Source organism: Polyodon spathula, chromosome 30 (assembly GCF_017654505.1).
Source record: "Polyodon spathula isolate WHYD16114869_AA chromosome 30, ASM1765450v1, whole genome shotgun sequence".
Lineage (NCBI taxonomy): Eukaryota > Metazoa > Chordata > Actinopteri > Acipenseriformes > Polyodontidae > Polyodon > Polyodon spathula.
The window spans coordinates 4,952,056-4,972,581 of NC_054563.1; the positions used below are offsets into that span (position 1 = coordinate 4,952,056).

At 40.2% G+C, this 20,526-nt stretch overlaps 1 protein-coding gene across 1 annotated transcript; it reads right to left on the reverse strand.

Moving 5' to 3' along the window:
• Nucleotides 1-1,921: 1,921 nt before the first annotated feature.
• Nucleotides 1,922-18,973, reverse strand: LOC121302737 (basic helix-loop-helix domain-containing protein USF3). The gene is made up of 7 exons (XM_041232857.1): nucleotides 18,875-18,973; nucleotides 15,903-16,009; nucleotides 15,046-15,119; nucleotides 13,189-13,217; nucleotides 12,843-12,925; nucleotides 11,700-11,796; nucleotides 1,922-11,416 (listed from the first exon to the last, which is right to left on the reverse strand). The coding sequence occupies exons 3-7, from the start codon at nucleotides 15,099-15,101 to the stop codon at nucleotides 4,977-4,979; spliced, it is 6,705 nt and encodes a 2,234-aa protein (XP_041088791.1). The 5' UTR covers nucleotides 15,102-15,119; nucleotides 15,903-16,009; nucleotides 18,875-18,973; the 3' UTR covers nucleotides 1,922-4,976.
• Nucleotides 18,974-20,526: the final 1,553 nt, after the last annotated feature.

Genomic DNA, 20,526 nt, shown 5'->3' on the forward strand with positions numbered 1-20,526 from the left:
GTGGTCCTCTGTGAAAGGCACTATATAAAAATTAAGATATTATTATGCTCTTACCCCATCACCCAGTGTGGCTTCAAACTGGAAAACATTGAATACGTTACCGTCTGTTTCCATATTGCTTGCTTCCTTTTCAGCTTAAAAAGGACCCGCAGTATCTGATCTCACTGGACAGACCTTCACTTCATTTTAGAGCAGTTCATTTGTTTTGGTTAAGAAATCAAATAAATGATTTAGGACAGAATGGATTGAAGCGGTATGTATTGATGATACTTGAGATCTTTGAGAACAAACTGGGTCAATTCCAAGAAACAGTTCAGGTCTTATTTTAAAACATTTTACAAACTACATTTCTACGAATAACAAAAATAAGAACTATCCAGTAACCTCCACTCCATCAATGTAATTTGAGAGAGCCGTTCTGAAAAGCAGACACTTGATTTTACATAAATAGTCTTGCATGCAAGAATTACTCAGGGATTTTTGGAACAAGGGTCTGGAAATACTGCTTTAGACAGAGAAGCCAAAACTCAATTACTGCATTCTAACAAGCTTAATAGGCCTGACTGAACTGAAGTCTGAGGCAGACTTGAGAGAAAACAATGTGTGTTTTTTTTTTGGAGGTGTTGGCCTAATATGTAGGAATGGAATATCCAGTCCTGGAGTCGTACTGAAGAAATGTCCTACTTCTATAGCAAAATATCCCAAGCCTATTCCAATGGAACCCACATTAATTCTGCTGGGAAGATGTGTTTTTTAAGTTAATGAAATGGTGAGAGCGCTTGCAGTTAGTACTAAAAGACTTGAGCCGTGGGGAGTGAAGATAGCTGCCCATGCAGAATGGCTCAGTCTTGCAATCAATTAATCTGAATAACGACACGGGCTGGTTGTCTCTTCGTTCTTTTTGAAGGGCACAGCATTCTTCCTAAAAAAAAAAAGGGTCAGGCACAGAATATTGTTGTTGCTTGTACAGAAACAAGAATCTGGGAGTCAATCAACCGGGGCTCAACACTTGCATTTTTTCTATTAGGTAGACGTTTTGCGCGCTGCACGATATCATAACCAGAAGTACGATGCTTGTAAAGCAAAGATAGGTGCTTGTAGAACTAGAACCCGACTGCTTATACCCCATCTATTAGTCTGGTTATTCGTCATGTAATAGTAATAATAATAATAATAATAATAATAATAAAGAAAACAATTAAGTGTGATGAGTCATCCCAAATTTTCTGGAGAGCAGAATAATATATTGTTATTGATTTAATATCTAAATAAAACAATTATGTTATTAAACCAATTGTCAGTGCTAGTTGCTAGTAACTAGGGTGCATTTTTTCTTCGGTTCTGAAATGATATATAGCATAGGATACTTACAATAATGTATTATAGCTTATAAAGTTAGCATTTATCTATCTCCTTGTAAAACACATCTTCATATGTAAGTGTTTGCAAAATATTGAAATAAATTCATGACTCAGAATACACACAACACCAGAATACATCTCGAGTTTGTTTTGGTCAAAACCAATACAAGTATATTTGTGTGACACTGACATTGTTATTTTATGCTACTGCAATATAATTACTGTATGTAAATATGCAAAATGTCATGATTTGTAGACTTGTTAAAAGGCTTAGTACATTGTCCTAAGTTTGTAGCAACGCATTGTAATGGTCACCTGCTGCCCTCTGGTGGCAAAAAGTGAACATTTTAGGTTCCTCTCATTCTTTTTAACTGCATCTGAATGGTATAGTGATGTATTTTTTACACTTTAAAATTACAAGGACAATTATTTTTTTCAAACAATAAAAATAACTATTGCTGTTGTCACAGATATAAATTAAAAAAAAGCAAAACCAGATTATTTCAATAGAAACTCTTTAATAATCAAGTCTTTATATATTTACAAATATCTACAGACAATACAAAGTTTTTATTAAATTTAACAAACATGTACAATTCCAAACAAACGAGCTCACATTGTAAACCCTGATTGTTGCTGAACCCCTCAATGAGTTTTTAATAACAAATCAAACATGATCAAATTCTGTTTGCATAAACCAATAACCTGACTTCAAAGATGTTCAGATTTCAATTAGTGTTCTTCTTTACACACTTGATATCAAAAACAAAAGAAAATTCACAGCACTGTTTAGAGCAGCAAGTGTAAAGCACGTATTGCTCATAACCACTGGGCTTCTCATCCACATTATTAAACACAGGCATTAGAATCAGCATGTCAAACTACCTTTGAATACATGAGCTGATATTTTTTAAGAAACGTGGATCGAATTCATTCCCATTAGCAACCACTAATTCCCACATTGGGTGGCACACGGTAATGGAATCGCTGTGGAATCGTTCACATTACATTGTGATACATTATTAGAAGTATCTCCGTATTTCATTTGATTCTTGTCCCCCAATTTCTCTTAACTTTCATGGTTTTTACAATCGTTCTGGGTGGTTCCGAGTTCCTCTCTACTAGAATCTACCTGATTTTATAGACGATGCCGGATAGATTCTGACATTGAGGAAATGTCAGCGTTGGAGCAACAGAACCACACAGAATGATAAAGTTAACGGTAGGGTGAAAAGATAAATAAAATCAGTTTAAGCTACGCATCATTTCATTCGTGGCCATTGTTCTGAAATTAACAGTACAACAACAGGAAATTCAACATAATGTTTGTACACTATTCAGCTTCCACTATAATATTTCATTGAAGCCGTGTGAATTTGCTGCCCCCAAATAACGTACTATTACTTGTGGGCTAGGACATTATAAAATCAATCTGAAAGGAGCTTGCTTTAAATCCCAAGTCTAAGGAACCAGACCACCTTCTTTACACTGAAGCGCTCTGCATCATGTACTGTATACGTCCTGTTGAAATAACGGTGCCAACTTTGGCCGATGAACAAAGGCTTGAAAGTTAATAAAAGCTGCTGACAGAACTGTGAACCCATTTTGGGGCAGCTTTAAAAGGCAATGCAAGCACAAAATCTTCCTTATCACAAGTTGCCTTTCAACATAAATTTTACAAATTAGCAGTGCTAAGGGAAGTCAGTGAGTGGTGTACAAACCTGTCACTCCTCGGTGCTTGCTTTGGCTTTTTACACAGCAAGCCAAGAAAACTGCTGTTCCTTCTACACTGGCAAATCAGGGGCTCCCATTTTCAAAGCACGCAATGAAAATAATGATTAAAAAAATATAGGAGATACAGAAACGTGCTTTTTATATAGAAAAACTCAGGAGCAGGTGGTGTCTTGCCAACTTCCCTGTACAGCAAACCCAATTTCAACATCAGGAAGAGCTGTTCAGAATGCCAAGAGGAGACAGGAATTCAGACACCGGTAATGTAACCCTTGTATCCGTGTATAAATGATACAATACCCTACAGTGACACACAACTGACAATCGAGTCACTCAAACATTACTGAAAATGCAGACATGCCTTACACTTCAAAATACAAAACAGCCTCCATCTATCTCTGTAGCATGAACCTACGTCACTGATGCTCCCTCACACTTTAGCGAGAACACAAATATACTATGATCTTATAATCATCAGCTGTTGGCATCAGTTTGGCTCAGCTGCCATTTCAAAAGGAAAGTAACATACCCAGCCAGAACCCACACACTAAACAGGCCATCTTAAATGATTGGAGTTTTAATTTTTTAAAGAGTGGTTTACCTAATATAAGAATAGACAATTGCATTAATCACTGGTGTCATCAGTAGTACAACTACAATTTTTTAATTGTTTTGTTAAATTATAGCTAAAGTAAAAACAGTAAGACTTGTTTTAAACTAACAAATAAAGTTGAGAAGGTACCTTTTGGTTCCAAATATTACAGAGACTATCTAGCCCCATCTTCTGGCTGAAGCACAAATGATAAAACAGCAACAACTGCACTACTGTAGCAAACCATTTAGGAGGTCTGAGACCCAACACTGATGTCCATTTTCATGGCATTAGAAACTGAGAAATAAACACATTAGGATAGCTTAGAACTTTAGTTCTAGAACTTTAATTATATTGAAAAATAATGGGAGTTTGTTAAACTTATATATGTTTTTGTTTAATTTAGGTGAACTAATTTGTTATCACTGATGATAGAATTGTTTTCAACAGTGAAATGCATGATTTTATATAGGCTTTAAAAAAAACATAAAAGATTAAGTTAAAAGTTTTGTGATTAGGGTCGATTAGTGCTATTATAATTTAAACAGCAGCTTAAAACTGAAGAGAATTTAACCACAATATTACTTTTTGCACTAGTTTCAATTACCTGGTTTGAAATGCCACAAGCAAGTACCAATGATGTACTGCATCAAAGATTACGGTACAACATTACCATCATTCCACTTTGTCAAAGTGCAAAATGGTGCAAACTTATCACTGCTGCAAAAGCTTAATATTTTTAGTGCAATGTGCATGATGAATTAAAATGTACTGCAATTTCCCGCCTCCCTCCATCTTCAAATATCCTGTACATTTTGCCTCCAGTAATCTACACTGCATCTAATGATAGATTATTATTATGATTTCCAAAATTTAAAGAGTAAGAGCCGGGGTTCTGAAAAATATAGCTTTATACGGCCCCAAGTGTTTGTGGCAACTGCTTAAATAACGTATCTGGAATTTTTCTTTTCACTGTAATGTTTTTACACCTATAACGGTAAAGTGTTTGAAAGCTCTTTTGTGTGCGCTCAAATGCACTGGGGTTTGAAATCTGTCCTCTAAATCACTGCAGGAAAAAATCCATTAAAAAAAATAACAGCAAGTGCTCTAGTTTTTCTGTTCAAAGTTGCAAGTGTAAAAAGTCAGCAAGTTAACAATGAAAAGAAAAATTACAGGTATGTTATGTAAACAGTTGTAGCAACACCTGGGGACATGGAAAGCTATATTTTTTGGAACATTGCTACTTACTGTTTAAGACATTGCTAGGACTAGGCTTACACATGGCGTATTTTTCAGACAGCTGAACTACCATCATGTCCTAGAATATGGCTTATGTTGTGCGCTGGTCTGTTGGAAGGCTGCTTGGTGGTGTCAGAGGTGGTAGTGTTAGTCAAGGAGAGCAGGGGAGACATGGGCATGGCTGAGCCGTCAGGAGGCAGTGCAGTAGCGATTTCGGGAAACAAAGAGGTTAGGTTAAAGTTGGATAGGTGGGGAGTGATGCCCGAGGTGTTGGCCATCGCCATCGGGGGCATGTCTGGAAGCAGAGGAAAGCTTGGCTGTGCAAAACCTACTGGCCGGGGAGGAGACAGAATGGAACCAAAGCGGTTGTTCAGACCCCCACTGTTAGCCTTCTCTGTGCTGGGGCTGGTGAACATCTGATTGGAGAAATACTGTATGGAGATATCGTTAGACAGGCTTGGGTGAGCAGGAGTAGAGTATGAAGGGTAGAAAGAGGGCAGGGTATTCTGTGGCTCCACTGGTATGATAGCTGGTGTTCGTGTAGCACTGGGTTGGGTAACTGGAGGGATAAAGGAAGCATTAGAATTTATGGGAGGATTCATGCCACTTTCAGGAATAAATGAGAAGCCAAAGTTCTGTGATAAGGCATGCTGGTCTGTGGCTAGGTTGTCAGCTGAGACTTGTGGACTGTCGGCCATAAAGCGCACAATGCTTCCACGTCTCTCAGCAGCAATCTGCTGGCGAATCATACCACTGTTTGAGGTTAGAGTAATATGGGTGTTTGGGTCAAAGGTGTTGCCTTGCCTTTGGTTTCCAGACCTAGTTCTTTCAGAGGGACGTATTTTCGAGCTCTGGGCGTCCTGTGCTGGGTGCCTAGAGCGGTGGCTTGCAGATGTGTTTAGAGAGCGAACTGTGGAACGGCTTTGCTCAGAGCTGCCATGAGAGACCACAGTATGAGGAAGGACTGGCCTGACACCAGTCCCATGCATGTTGGTGGTAACCTGTTGATTCAAGTGACTCTTGTTCCCTTGACTATCATTCATCCTCATAGAGGTGGGCTTTTGTGCAGCAACAATAGGACTCGTGTTTTTGTTCTGGATGTCCCCGGCTGCAGAGGAGCTGGAGAAGGAAATATTTACAGAGTTGTTTCTGGAGCTAATCACGCCTAAGGGCATGTTGCAGCTTTCCCGGTTCGGAGCCTCACTCTCTCTCCTTACGTGGACACTCTCCCTGACTGGAGGACAATTATATTCCATACTGACCGGTGGACAGCACTGAGCATTCCTCTGGTGATCAGAAATCCTCTGGTTCGCACTGATTGGTTCCCCAAGGTGAGGAGCCAGCAGGCTCTGCATGAAGCTTTGATGGCAGGAGTTCTCATTCTCTCTAGATGGAATACCACTCCCTGCTTGAGCTGGCTGGTAAGATCCTCTTTGTTGCCTGTCAATGGATGGGGCTTGTCCTATTCTAAAACCTTGCGACTGCATTCCTCTATGTGATGGCACCACTTTAGCTGCCATGTCGCTGTTTCGGGAAGCCTGCACTTCAAAGTTGGGTATCTGATGCTGGTTACCCCCAATTGTCTTAAACGGGGGACACTCTGAAACTCGCTGAACATCAGAAACTACAGGGTGTTCTACCGAGATCCTGCCTTGTATGTTGTGCACTATACCTTTGCTCCTTGAAACATCAAGGTACGACCTCATATCAGACTGCTCCTGATTCACTCGAGGACCTTGGATGGACATACCCATTCTTTGCTCTGTAGTGGAAGTGGATTTCCCAATGAGCGCTTCAGCAGAATAATTAGAAATCCTGTTCCTTTCCTGCCTGGTTGGAGTACATGTTATATCCGAAGGTCGGGATACAATGCTTGGCTGTGAAGTCATCTGTTGCTCTAAAGTCCTGGAAGTTATCAGCATCTGCATTTGATTTTGCCCTAAACCATGATCAACCTGAACTCCTTGTTGCCGACTGTTGCTACCCTCTTGCTGTTGTTGTTGTTGATGCTGCTGCTGTTGATGCTGCTGATGCAGGATTTCTTGACTGAGATGGCCTTGGGGATGACCGGCATGGTGACTCCTGCTTGTGGATGGGTTCTCACACCCTTTCTCTGGGTGTGGCCCTCCAAAATGCTGTTGCTGCTGCTGTTGTATCTGCTGTTGAAGGTGCTGGTGATGAGAATGTGGCGGTCCACCTTTCTGCTGTATATTCTGATCCCCACCACCACTGTGGTGCTGCTTCTGCTGTAAAGACATCTGGGGTCCAACCTGTGCTCCTCGTAGAAGACCTCTCTTCTTCTGCATGTGGACTTCTTGCTGCATAGTCCTCTGCTGGTGGATGCTATGGTGCTGTTGGGAGACTGGCTGACTCTCCGATTGAGTAAGGTGGTGCTGTAGTTGATATAAATGATGCCTTTCTCTTATTTGTCCCAGAAGCTGCTGTTCTTGCTGTTGTTGCTGCTGCTGCTGCTGTTTGAGATACGGATTGTTGCTGTGAAGGTGAAGCGCTGCTTGGGAAGCAACATGGTGGGGATGCTGCTGTAAATGCTGTCCACTTTGCTGACCTTGTTGTTTCTCCTGAATTGCAGGCTGGGGCACACATTGTATCTCGGATTGCCTCAGAACTGAATGCATGAAACTGTTTGTTGAAAACAAGGTGCTGAGACCATCATGACCCTGGTTGTTGTTACTTGAGATGACCGAGCTTGTGGAACTAGAAGGAAGTTGGTTAATCATAATTTGAGGATGTTCCGGCACATTCTCCAGGGCTCTGCCCAATGCAGACTTGACCTCAAGCCTTGTTATACTGGAGCTGTGGCACTGCTTCTGTCGCTTGTTTGTTGGAAGGAGGAGGTCCTCTTGAGAAGAACGCTTGGAAGCATCCTTGTGATGTTCGCTGTTCTGCTTCAAGTGTAAATCGTGAACAACCTGGCTTCTCATGGCAACATTCTTGTGAGTGTATTCCAACATTTGTGTTGGTCCACTACACTGAGTCGTGAAAGAACTGGAAGATGACCTTGGCATGTTCACTGAAACTTGAGGGTGGTCTGGAGGATTCAGGTTAGAAGAACAGACGTAAGTTTGGCTAACAGTGTTCTGCTGTATTAAGTTATTAACACTCAGACAGCCTGCTGAGGTTGATGAATGGGAGGCTGAAATTAACACGGGTAGATTTATACCAGCAGAACTGCTGCTAACCGTTTTTGGTCTTTCATTGCTTACCTGAACCTGGGAGGGTAACTTTACTGGTTGAACTTCTGTGTGTTTCGAAATACTTTCCTTTACCTCCTGATTTTTTTTAGGCTGTTGGCTGCTATCTTTCTCTTTGTTGACGGATGGAGGCTGCTGGTTTATAGAAACTTGTCCATGTAAGTGAACTTCAGAGCCACTGGTTACACCTTTCTTGTTTTGGCTTTCTTCGTCAAAAATGGCTGTGGCTGCAAGAGCCAAGATATCCGCTTGTTCTGAGAAACTGAAACTGTTGTACATGTTTCCCGACGTACCAACGCAAGGGACATCTTCTCGATTGGCATTGGGGAGCATGGATGCCACAGAGAATCCCCGGCTGCTGCCAGAGCTGGTGGACATTGGAGAGTCTGACTGCCTATTGGAAAGCAAAGAATTGCCTGCACCCTCATGATCTGGTACACTAGCCTGCTGTTGTGGGGCATTTTCCTTGTTGACCAACAAAATATCTTGGTTATGATCTTCTTTATCAGTTAAGTCACTAGACGGTGGCTCCTTCGAGCCAGAGCAGCTAGTGTTTAAATCATCTTGAGCTGTTGTCTGTTTAGGTTCTGGTGCAATGGATCTGGCCTGGGATATGGAAGATGATGATGATGATATAGCAGACTCTGGTCTTTGAATCTTAGGCTCTGGAAAACTGACAGATGTTGTAGAAGTTCCAGATCTGCTGCAGGAAACTAAGTTATTATTTTGGGTTTCACATCCTATGGATTGTAGCGGAAGAGTATTAAGGCAAGACATTGAGATCTGAGCAGACAGTTCAGAAATGTTGGTCATTATGCATGACAAAGATTCAGACGAGGAAGTGTTGGTGGAGGACACATTTGTTGTCTGGCTGTCTTGAAAGGTTGTTTGTGGCAGGGGCAGTGCTGTTTCTTCCACACACAACGCTGGGGTAATTAAGCCTGGCTGTTGCACTGTGACGGATTCAGCAGGCGCAGAACAGGATGATGCAGTAGTTCCGACTGGCTCCTTTGCAACATATTCATTACTAAGAGCAGACTGGGACAATCCAGAAGACACTACAAGCAGAGCAGAGGATGTTACCGGTGTATTGGCAGTTGACTCTGATGCAGCTGTTAGGTGCTCCGATACAAACTGAGTCTCCTTACTTGGAAGTTGTGGTTGCACATCAACATTTGCCATCTGGCTCCATGAAGGTTTAGATGCCTTTAGAGGTGAAGACCGTTGTTTGGAGGGTTTCAGTTTCTTTGAAGAAGTCCTTTTAGGTTTGGAACCTGCAGGTGTGCTGGGTTTCTTTAACATTGTCACTGCACTTGTGCTGCAGATGCTTTTTGATATCGAGCAGACAGATAAGTTGCTGGGTGTGCTTGTACTGGAGGCTACAACACTGATGTTGGATATGGGGATGTTTATCTGGCTGCTAGCAGATGATGCTCCTTGGGTAGAAGTCTGACCCACAGAGAGTGGCACACGGCTCTGGCCAGCCATCTGCGAGATACTCTGATTCAAGTTAGAGAGAGCGCCTAAAGTGTTAAGGGCTACATTTGTTGTTGGGTCTTCACAGGTTGTGGGCTGAACAATTTGCATGGGGTTCTGGCTGGACACTCCACGGGAAGGCTTTACTGGCTGCAACGCAAATATCTGACCATTCACTGAAATGGTCTGAGCTTGCTGTTGACTGTCAGAGGCAGCAAGTGGTCTAGGGAGAATATGCACAAGGTGTTTGCCACCCACAGTTTGGAGACTTGGGGTCTGAACTGGGCAACTGGAAGTAACAACATGATTGGCTACTGGGACAGCAGATGGTGCAACAGTTGTTTGTTGATTATGAAGTACGGCATTCTGATTGGCTGCTTGAATGATTACTATTTGCTGACATGGAGTTTGATTGGCTATGCCCTCCCTAACCACAGCTGGTGTTGGGCCAGTATTGGCTGGTTGTAGGATGACAACGTTTGGATTAGCACCAGTTTGAGGGACGGCTGCACCAGCAGGATTAGTCATCTGGATAACCTGCATCGCTTGTAGCAATGGGAGGACATTAGGTTGTGGCTGAATAGCAATCTGGGGCTGTGCTAACACGGGCTGTATAGGAACAGAGTGAAGAGAGGGCAAGGAAACCGCAGCTATTTGTGAATGTGCTTGCTGCCTACCTGCAGGGCACAGAGAAGTCCCTTTCAAGCCAATTGGAGCGACTACGTTGCACCCATTAAGAATCCCGCTGTCTAATGATGCATTTGTGACTGTTTCATTCATCGAAGTGGGCATAATACCAGAAGGCATTTGGTTCAAAGGCTGCACTGTGTTTCCAGCAAGCTGTAGTGTAGTCCATGTGGTCTGGGTGTTACCACAAGCTATCCTGGTAAAAGTGTCGACACTGTTTAAATCATTGCTGATACTGGAAGAAGAACATGGGATAGAGCAGGTATTATCTAAACATGGGAAAGTATTGATAGAAGTCAAAACTTGAGCTGTGGCTGTTGGTGGCATGCTATGATTTGCTACAGATGTGCTCTTATTGAAGGTGGAAAGCTTTTCAGAAATCAAGGTTCTCAGGGGAGGGGCTTGTAATGAAGCCTGCAACGCTGGCTCCTGTAGAACTGAATTAGATTTACTCTGCTGTAAATGCAATGGCTGCAGATGTAAAATATTTGAGGTGTTAACATTTGCTGGAATGGTCTGTGCTGAGTTTGCAGTCTGTGGTTTGCTGCTGGCAGCTGAAAGTGCTGTTTGATTTTGCACATTAGTTCTAGTTGTGAAACAGTCAGGAAGGACATTCCGGGAAACGGAAACAGGCGCACTTTGTGTGTTCTGCACCGTTCTGGCAGATGTATAGTTGGCAATGCTGTTTTTAGTCGTAGAAAGTGTGGTGGGAAGGCTTGGCTGAGCCTGCTGTTTTGCACATGTTGTAGGTGCAATGTCCTGCAGCTGGGTCCCTTTCCAGCAGAGTTCAGGGGCAGTCATATTACACATATTCTGTATAGTCACAGGATCAGCAGTCTGCTCCTGTAAACTCGGCCCAGCATTCACCACCACATTCTGGATTACAGCTTCTGGACAACTGGGATTGACCTTGTTGCAGTTTGAGAAAACAATGATTCCCTTCTGAACCTGGTGGGTAGGAATGACCATTGCCACTTTAGCTTTTTTCATGTTTCCTCTCCAATGGACAGTGGGGTCATCCTGGAAATTGATGCCATTAGCCTTCAACAGTTCAATGTAGTGGCCATTCTCCTTCCTCAGGTCTTCTTGTTGTTTCCTGAGTCTTTTAATCTCTTCAGCTACAAAATTCAAAACAGTGAATTCAGTTTAACAGTTAAAAAAAAAAAAGCTTTGGTAACAATTCTAACAACACAACCTTACTTGCCAAAGCTGAGAAGTTTTAGATTAAGATTCTTATGCTATCCATTAGTCCACATGCAGATGTGAAATTTGTCACACCACTCTGTAATTGTCTAAATACCTTTTAAACATGGGCAATAGCCAGTTGACCACAAGCAACACAAGTTTCAGAATGTGTTCAAGGCTAATGTATGCAGCAGAGCTATGACAGCAAATCCTTACCCTGCTCCTTGTCGCCCCGGTTCAGAAGCAGCTCATCGTTTTGTTTCTTCAACTCTACTATATATTTGAAAGCCTGCTCCAGAATCATGTTCTTGCTCTATAAAGAAAGAAAAAAAAATCAAATTCTACCTTTTTTAACAAATACAATTGCATTGTGGGAAAAGTCTGCCTTTGGGGCATAGACACCTTTATGTAGCTTTTGGAACCAGAGGAAACATAAAAATGCACTGTGCACTCTTACACTTTTCTTCTGCAAGAAGACACATTGTTAGCATTTTAGCATGTTACAATATAGATTTCACATGTATGACTTTGCAATTTGATGCAGCTGAGAGAACTGAGTGACTGATCAGCACATGATCAATAGGTTTTCCCATTTAAAGTGGATGCAGCTTAAATGGGATACAAGTTATCACTGGTTTTGTAGCATATCTGTTCTGGGCAGCAAAGCCAAACCCAACTATACAAATATTTTGGCTATACCTTTTATAATTTAATTAAAAAAAAAAAAAAAACACAGTACAATTCCTTTCCTGGCTACACCCATGTTCTGTAGAAACACACATCATGTAAGTTCCTCCAATGATATAGACCCAAGCAGTATAGTTTCTTAGCTTTTTTCCAACCAAAAATACTTGTTGGTTATTGTTTAAGATTTTAAAACAGTAAACAAAAAAGCATGGTAGATCAGGCCCATATCAAAAAGCAATTCCAACTACAACTATGTTCAAATTCCTTTTTAAATTAAATTCCCAATTCCAAAACTGGAATTCACAATTCCGGTTTTTAAAGTAAATTCCCAATTCCCAAAAACCAATTTAATTGACTATCAGTTACTTCAATGTAAGTAAGTTGTTGCCACTGTAAAAAGCTCATTTTAAACAGAGTACAGCTAATTGCAATTTTGATCAATGAAGCGCTAGAACTGATTAAAAGGGAATTGGAATTGGGAATAGATTTTAAAAAAGAATTGGAATTGAAAAACTGGAATTGACCCCAACCCTGTCTACAAGCAACCGTTTTGTAGGATGCAGGGATGTCTAAAAGCAGATCACACTGCAAGAAACCTAAACAGCTTGTCTTCTGCCGAGTTACAACAAAGGCAGTACGCTGCTCAGTTGATTGAATGACTAAATGATGCACCTGTTTCAAAGCTGCTGAACAAGGAATGAGCTCTCCTATTTTGTTGATTCCCGAATTTATCTTTTTTTTCCGATGTCTCTCAACTGTGGAAAAGAAGATAAAGGAAATTACACTTTTGAAATTAAAACCAAAATAGTTAACCAAGTTCCGGCAGCAAGATGAAGTTATGTACCCTTTGTTATATTGAATATATGATAAGCAAACAAGATAGTTTTGACAACTATGGAACTATTTTGTTAAAACAATCCAAACAATAGTTTAAAATTGTATCCCCATTCAAATTTGGTCCATTGGCAAGCTTATTTTATTAACCATTAAGAAGAATAAGATGCTTGTGTATATTCACCTGCATTGTGAGATTCTCTGTTTTTCTTCCTGGAAATGAAAAAAAAAATTTAAAAGTATTTTTGGGCTAAAGATGATCTCAATAACTGACTTGGAACAAAAAACATACAAAAAAAGACAGACTTTTTTTTCATAAAACAGCTACCCCAATTACAATCACTTTTTAAAAAATATACAGCGTATAAAACGTAGCATAGTGAAACGTTGCATATCCAACCGTCACATAACTGCCCTGATCAATTAACCGCCTCGCTAAATATAAATAAATAAATAAATATTAAAAGTAGTCTACGAGAGTAATGGCATTGGCTGCAAATGCAGCTTCTGCGATGGAAACAGAAAGCAAGCGTTATAGCAATCAGCCTTTTGGTGTGTTCCCCTTTAAGAGAGGTGGGCTGTGTGCGTGTGTCAGTCAGCTGCGTGTAGCAGTGACGTTTCAATACACAATGTGTTTATATGATGAAGCGCAAGCTTGCAGATGTTGGCAGCGTGTTGTTGTAGCTTTTAAATGCCTTTGAATTAAACAAAGCAAGCTTCATAAACACAGTGCTTACCGACTGTTTGTTTAAAGTAGCTGAAGCAATATTCAAACCGAGCTGCTTATCAGCTGTTGGCAACATCAAGAAGGAGCGCAAAGTACCCTGACAGAGATATTAAGAAAGCAGAACCAGGAAGACAGAGACTTCAAGAGTTAAGAAAGAAGCCATCAGTTGCAGGTTACTGTACATTTACCATTTGTTTTGTGTTTTTTATTTATTTTTTTTAAATCTTTGTGTGGAGATGCGTTTGCTTACTTTTAAAGCAAAAAATTTCCTAATGTTTAATCCCACATTTTCACATTTCCACCTATACCCCAGTCCACAGGGGGTCGGATATGCGACGTTGTACTGTACAAATATTACTTTTAACTTCAATCACTCAATCATCAATACTCAGGTATTCAGAATGAAACTAGGCCAAATACAAAAACATTTCAGCTTATGCCTAGACCAGTGTTGTGCAACATTGTATTTATCTTTATTTCTGAGAACCCAGTATAGGTTAAAACCTGTGTGAGAGACAACTTGCTGTATGATGTCAGCTGTCTTCAGAGCAGATTAACCTGATTACCTTCATTTAATTCTGCTGTAGATGATTACTTGTTATACAGGATACCACTTTCTTCAAATTCGAGGATGGTCCTATAAAGATTTTGCTGATTGCATTCTCAACTGCTGAGCAATTAAAAAAATTGGAGCGACTAATGAGCAAAGCAGCCAGAATTCTACTAGAATGCCGCCCTCAAATCCATCATCTTCAGATTGGATGTCACTTAATTGTGGAAGGCAATTACACTGGGTGCTCTTTGCATGTAAAACTGTAATAGGTTTGTTGCCAGGTTGCCTAGGTTTGTTACTACAGGTACATACACCCAAGAATAGTTTACAATCTAGTCTTGCACTTAACTTATTAAGTGCCTTGGAAAAGGTCCTGGGTTATATCTTGATCAGCATTTAGCTACAGCGCCCCCTATGGCATGGAACAGTCGGGACAAGAGTATCCGGCAAATGATCGAGCATCAGATAAATAACCCAAAAGTATCAGATAAATGAAGAATAATGACTAAGATTACATTTATTTTAGATAGGTTACAAGAATTATTGAAGTGTAAATGTTTGTGATTCCAGGTTGCATGTATGATGAGATTGTCTTTTAGAGTGATGTTGTTTTCAGGGATGTGAAATTACTGCCGTCTGCTTCTGGTCATCTTGCCAGGACACTCTTGTAAAAGAGGCCTCAGTCTGGTTAAAGAATGAATAAATAAATAAATAAATAAAATAAAATGTAGGCTCACTGCCTTGATAACAACACAACTCACCTGTGGGGCTTCTCTAAAGGAGTCTGATTCTCTGTCATCTCTGTCATTTCTGGCATTGTCACCCTCAGAGGCGTCTGAAAACAACGTGCAACACAATTCAGAAACTAGCATTTAACACTGATACAAAACTTACCAAGAGGGAATGAGGTACCGACTTAATCACAAATTAAAAAAACAAATACTGTATATAAAGGCTAGTAAAACAGAGCACTTAACTATTCAACAAGCCTCAGTGTTTGAGGTGATGCTCAGGTGGATGTCTTACAGATCTCCAGCAGTAGTGCAGTGTGACTAGGCTGAGGACCTGCACAGTAAAAGATGGGTTTCTGTGGCTGGCAGCCATCTTGGCTCAAGAGTGGTGCAACAGCCTGGAGCCAAGATGGCCACCACTTGCACAACCACATCAGTTTAATTAATATAACTGGTTTGATGTGGTGTCTTTCTGGGGAGGTTGATTGTCTGATTGATCAGCCCGAGAATGCTAGGCACACAGTTCCTGGTTGGCTGATCAATCAGTCAGTCAATTAACCACCTGGAGAAAACACTACACCATTTAAAAAGAGCAAAGAAATGTTTATTGGGGGCAGAGGGAGACGAGCTAGTTTAGAAGAAGGGCTGAGAGCAGCAGCTTGTGCTTTCTGGCCTGCAATGAGACAGCTGTAGCTTGGGTGCTGTTTTATTTTCAATTTGGATATTTGTTTAAACCTTTTAGATGTTGTTAATAAAAGTGCACCAAAGCGCTGAACTGTAGTCTGCCACCTCTGGTTTTGCTATTTCTGCTGCTGGCCAGCCTTGACTGCACGCCCCTCGACCACATGCACATATTCCGGCTGCTCAGTACTTTATAGCTTGCCTACCTTCAGATACAGCAGACTGTATCCACTTCACCTTGAGCACTCCTCATATGATCCAACGCTGGTCAGCAAACATTGTCCCCATAGCACTGTGTATCTCAGAGCCAACTCTACAAAACAACAAGCCTTTAATTCAAAACACAGGTGAATGACAGATACTATAAAAAGTAGTAAAGAAAGGAAAATAAATCGATGGTCCATTGCGTATAACCAAACCATCCCCGGTAGCATAATCCAAGGGGTATGTCATACTAATTATTTGTAAACATGTGTTTTAATGGATGGGGAAAAGACTTGTTTTGTCCAGAGGTTAAAACAATGTGGGAGTGAAATGGCTCACTTCTACTAGACACAACCTCTAATCAGACTTCATAGAGGCAGAAAGTCACACAACCTGAATAGGTAGATTTAGTATATTTGGGGTGGTGGTGGTATATAAGCCTGCAAATATGAAGTCACTATCTGAAATAGCAGCGGCAACAGCTTTATAAAGAACTGTCATACACAAATGATCGAACTTGACCGAGGGAATCCAAAAATCCAGCTGCCAAGTATGAAGCCAATATCTTGACGCTTTAGGTCTTTATCATCCAGAAAGCAAAAAATCACATGACCCTTATATGACAGCCATCTTAGGCCACGGGTCAAAGGGGTTTCCAGAACACTGCCACAATGAAGTTGCAAGTCGAAATGGTTTATGAGAATCAGCAGTTTAATGATAACAGATGTCTAGGATATACTATAAGTGCTAACTAAATCTGTACCCCTAATACCAACAGTTTATTAATTTCAGACTCCACTGGATTTATAATGTTTGGTTTAGAGAATACCCACAAGTACTCTGGTCCAAAAAGGTACAGTGAAGTTGTTTTTATTCTGAATTGAATTAAAATGCCATCCGTACTATTGCCAAGAATTGCAAATGGCTAGTCTTTTAAAAACAGATGACTGAATGGAGAATGTTGTACATGGGGAACTAATTATGTATGTTTATAATGGCACAAAGAAAATGTAATTAAAGTTATTTTTTAGGAAGTTGGTCATTACACTTCTGGCACATATCTATCTACTTTCCAAAAAAACCACCCAGAAATTTCCCATCTGGAAATGTGAACAGAGGATATTTAACCATGAGGCGACGTTACTTTATGGAAAACAATCTTTATCACATCATCCCTGGATTCTCCCTTCTTGGGGTGGGAAGTGGGAGTGAGGATTGAAGAGAACCTGCCATATTTTACATACATGTTGGGCCGCTGGTGTTATGGCATCCAATCTGGGCAACTCATAGGAGCAGCACTGACAGAAAACGGCGCACAACGGTAAAATCATCAGTCACAGATTTCTGTGGTTGAGATATAGGCGCTACAGTTTTTCATCCCAGTAAAACTGGGCCATTTAAAAAAGTGCTTGGCCACTTCATGACTAACAGCGTTTGTGAATTTTCTCAGTTAATTATCATTAGTTGTTTATGTGCTCTTTGTTTATAAATGCGCTAATTTGGTAATGTGCAAAGCGGTTCCCTGGTTGTTAGGTTTGAACCGTGGAACTAGGTATAAATTTGGATAAAAATGGGGCATTTTAGTGTATTAGAGCTATGGATATCTGCTCAGCAGGGGAATCCATCAATTAGTGTAGTGTCACAAACACTACAGTAGGTCTACTGTGTCCAAAACGTGGCTTTTGCTTTACACTGGAGTAAAAACTAACTTAAAACTGGTGAGAGAATAAACAGAGGAAGTTACAGCATTTCAGACATTTCAAAAACCAAAAGCTGTTACACCTTGCCAACCTAAGGATAACTTACAAGGATGTCATTATATTGACCATAGAGAGTATCTGCAGGATTGTCCATCGGGTGAGCCATCAGAAGCAGTGCTTACAAAGGTACCATGAAATATTCCTGACAGGACAACTGAGGAAGTCAGCACCTCCCGTCACCTTTTGTTTAAAGTAACTAAAAGGCTTATTCACTGCCAAACATGAACTACTTTAGATGTGTAATGACTGCAGTATAGGATACTGACCTTAGGTTAGAGTTTCGGTCTAGGGAGAGGATTTTTCAGTTTTATTAACAATAACATGATAGCCAATCAGAGTGCAGTGTCCTCACAGGAGGATTTGTACCTTTGTACAGCAAAACATCATGCCCACTGTTCATCTATCTGCTCATCTGTATCAGATCTGCTCTTACCCAATCTGGGCTGAAACGGAATTCCAACAGAGAGATGCATCTTTTGCATATCATAAAATAAATGTCCGAGAGAAAAAAAAAAAAAATTAAAGAAAAGAAAAGGCCATTTGCATTATAAAGCAAAACAAAACGTGTGTGCGATGTTCACGATCTTCCAGACATTGCAAGTAAGACCATGCTGATCAAAGTCGGTGAAGGTTTATTTTGAAAAAGCAACTGTAACCAAACTTGCAAACAAGTTTTTTTTTTTCATTTTATTTTTTAAACTAAGTAAGCTAACAATGAATTGTACTACCACCAACATATGTTAGTAGTACGTGTAAAATAAACAAAAGACAACATGTGGCATTACTAGTCTCCTAGACATAAAACTACGTCAGAATAAGAGATGTTACAAATACTGTCACTGTCGGATAACAATTAATTGCAAAGATTAGCTCACACGATGAAAATGATGACAACCCATTTATAAGGAATATTCTGCACAACACGCTCTTTGCAATATGCAGAATACCTGGTACCTGTCATCCATTGAGCAACGGTTGTACATTTCCCAGAATTGACAGTGTTTTAATAAGGAATGGAGAACTGCAAAAACAAAAACCACGCTAGCATAATAACAACACGACACTCAACTGGGAGCACAGCCGTCTGCCAGCATTGTAGAGATATTGCAACATAACGCGGAACAATTCAACCCGTTGAAAGGGCGGTGATCGCAGTATAAAAATATAAATATATATATATATATAAATGAAAACTAAATGTAAACAACACTAACCGATTCCTTCTCCATCTTCTTTGCACGTCTCTACCAAAAGTTTAGTTTTCCTGGGAAACCAACTCTTGTCACAACCTAACACGGATAGTAGGACGTTCAGCAACTTCACCCAATCAGAATTCCTAAAAATGGTAAATATCCAATGAGTTTCAAGTGAAGGCGTACCTAGTGTTGTGTGTACCAAAAAAAAAAAAAAAAAAAAAAAAAAAATTGACACCATTTACAGCCAGTCAATAAGTTGCATTGCATTACTTTGACAAATCAAAGCACAGAGGGGGAGGGTTGATTCGATTTTAAACAAGGTGAGTTGAGATTTACGGGCGTTATTGACAGAATGATTGGCAAGAGTTAGGCGGAAAGAGGGGATTATTTCTTAAAGGGAAATGTACAAAATAATATACGCAAATTTGACAAATTTGGCTTTACTGTTACTGTTGATAAGCCAAAACAGCTGGACCATTAAAATGCTTCACAATCTTTTGTAACCATTTTATAATCACTTTTAGTTGTATTTTTGTATCGCACAGTGCCAAGATTGTCCAAATGTTGCTACTGGATTTTTTCAGATAATGCAATCTATCAATACAACATATAAAATACACTGGCTAAACTAAGGATTTTGGAATTCATCTGTTAAAAGTAATTCTAAGGTATTAAGGTCACATATTATTGGTCCCTTGACCAGCCTTAACAGAACGGCTTCACTGTGTTGTTCACAGCTCTCATGTCTTGTCTATTTTGTGTCTATTTTGTGAATCCTGTCAAGTTGCTAATCACAGATAAGCGACTCGCTCCCATTGATCATGTGTAGTTACATGTGATCAAAGCATTCTTGTTAGATTGAGACTGCCTTATTGTTGACCGGTAAAGTGCTGTAATGAATTGAGGAATGTATATACAGTACCAGCTGAACAGTTGTTGCAGTGTTTCCATGTGCGAACAAACATCATAGAAACATCAGAGTAAATTACCCTGGAGCAGATACTAATGTCCTCCTATCCAGTGTTTAAATGGAAAGCCTCCAGGGGTAGAATGTTGGAACCACCTGAATAACTGACTATCGTTTCTTCTTTGACATGATCTATTGTTAACTGTACCGTAAACTGCAGCGTACCCCTGTCCAGATAACCAAAACCACCGCTGTGTAAAACATGACCAATTTAAGAAATCAACAGCAAATTTAAAGAATGAAAAGGCAGACAATGGGGAACATCAAGAGTTAATGCAAATAGTATTCATTTATTTAGAAGTTAAAAAGTCTTATAATATAGAGCTCCAGAAAAAGATTAAAAAAAAAAAAAAAAAAACCCGAACATCATGCTTCAATTACAATAAGGGGAGGGGAGACATCACAGCAAAAAGTAGCATTTCAGCATCAACAGCTTGTTTAAAGGGTACAGGATTTTACCCATCAGGCTGGGCGATCCACAAGACTGAAAGCTTTGTGTGTTTATTTGCACTCCCATCCAGTATTGCCTAAACGTGCAAAAACAACAAGACCATCAGTCCTCAAAATCCTGTATCCTCATCATTACACCAACAAAATCAAAACTCAGTTCTTTGTGGTGGAGCAGGGGCAGTCAAAGATAGAAAAGAGAACATTCCCAGTTCTAGGTCTGGCTTCAACACTGGTATTAGCAATGTATTGCACA

Coding starts and splice junctions, on each gene's coding strand:
- LOC121302737 (XM_041232857.1), bottom strand. CDS start 15,101: ATGCCAGAAATGACAGAGATGACAGAGAATCAGACTCCTTTAGAGAAG. Junction 13,218..15,045: donor CCTTTAGAGAAGCCCCACAG/GTGAGTTGTGTT, acceptor TTTCATTTCCAG/GAAGAAAAACAGAGAATCTC. Junction 11,417..11,699: donor CCGGGGCGACAAGGAGCAGG/GTAAGGATTTGC, acceptor TGAATTTTGTAG/CTGAAGAGATTAAAAGACTC.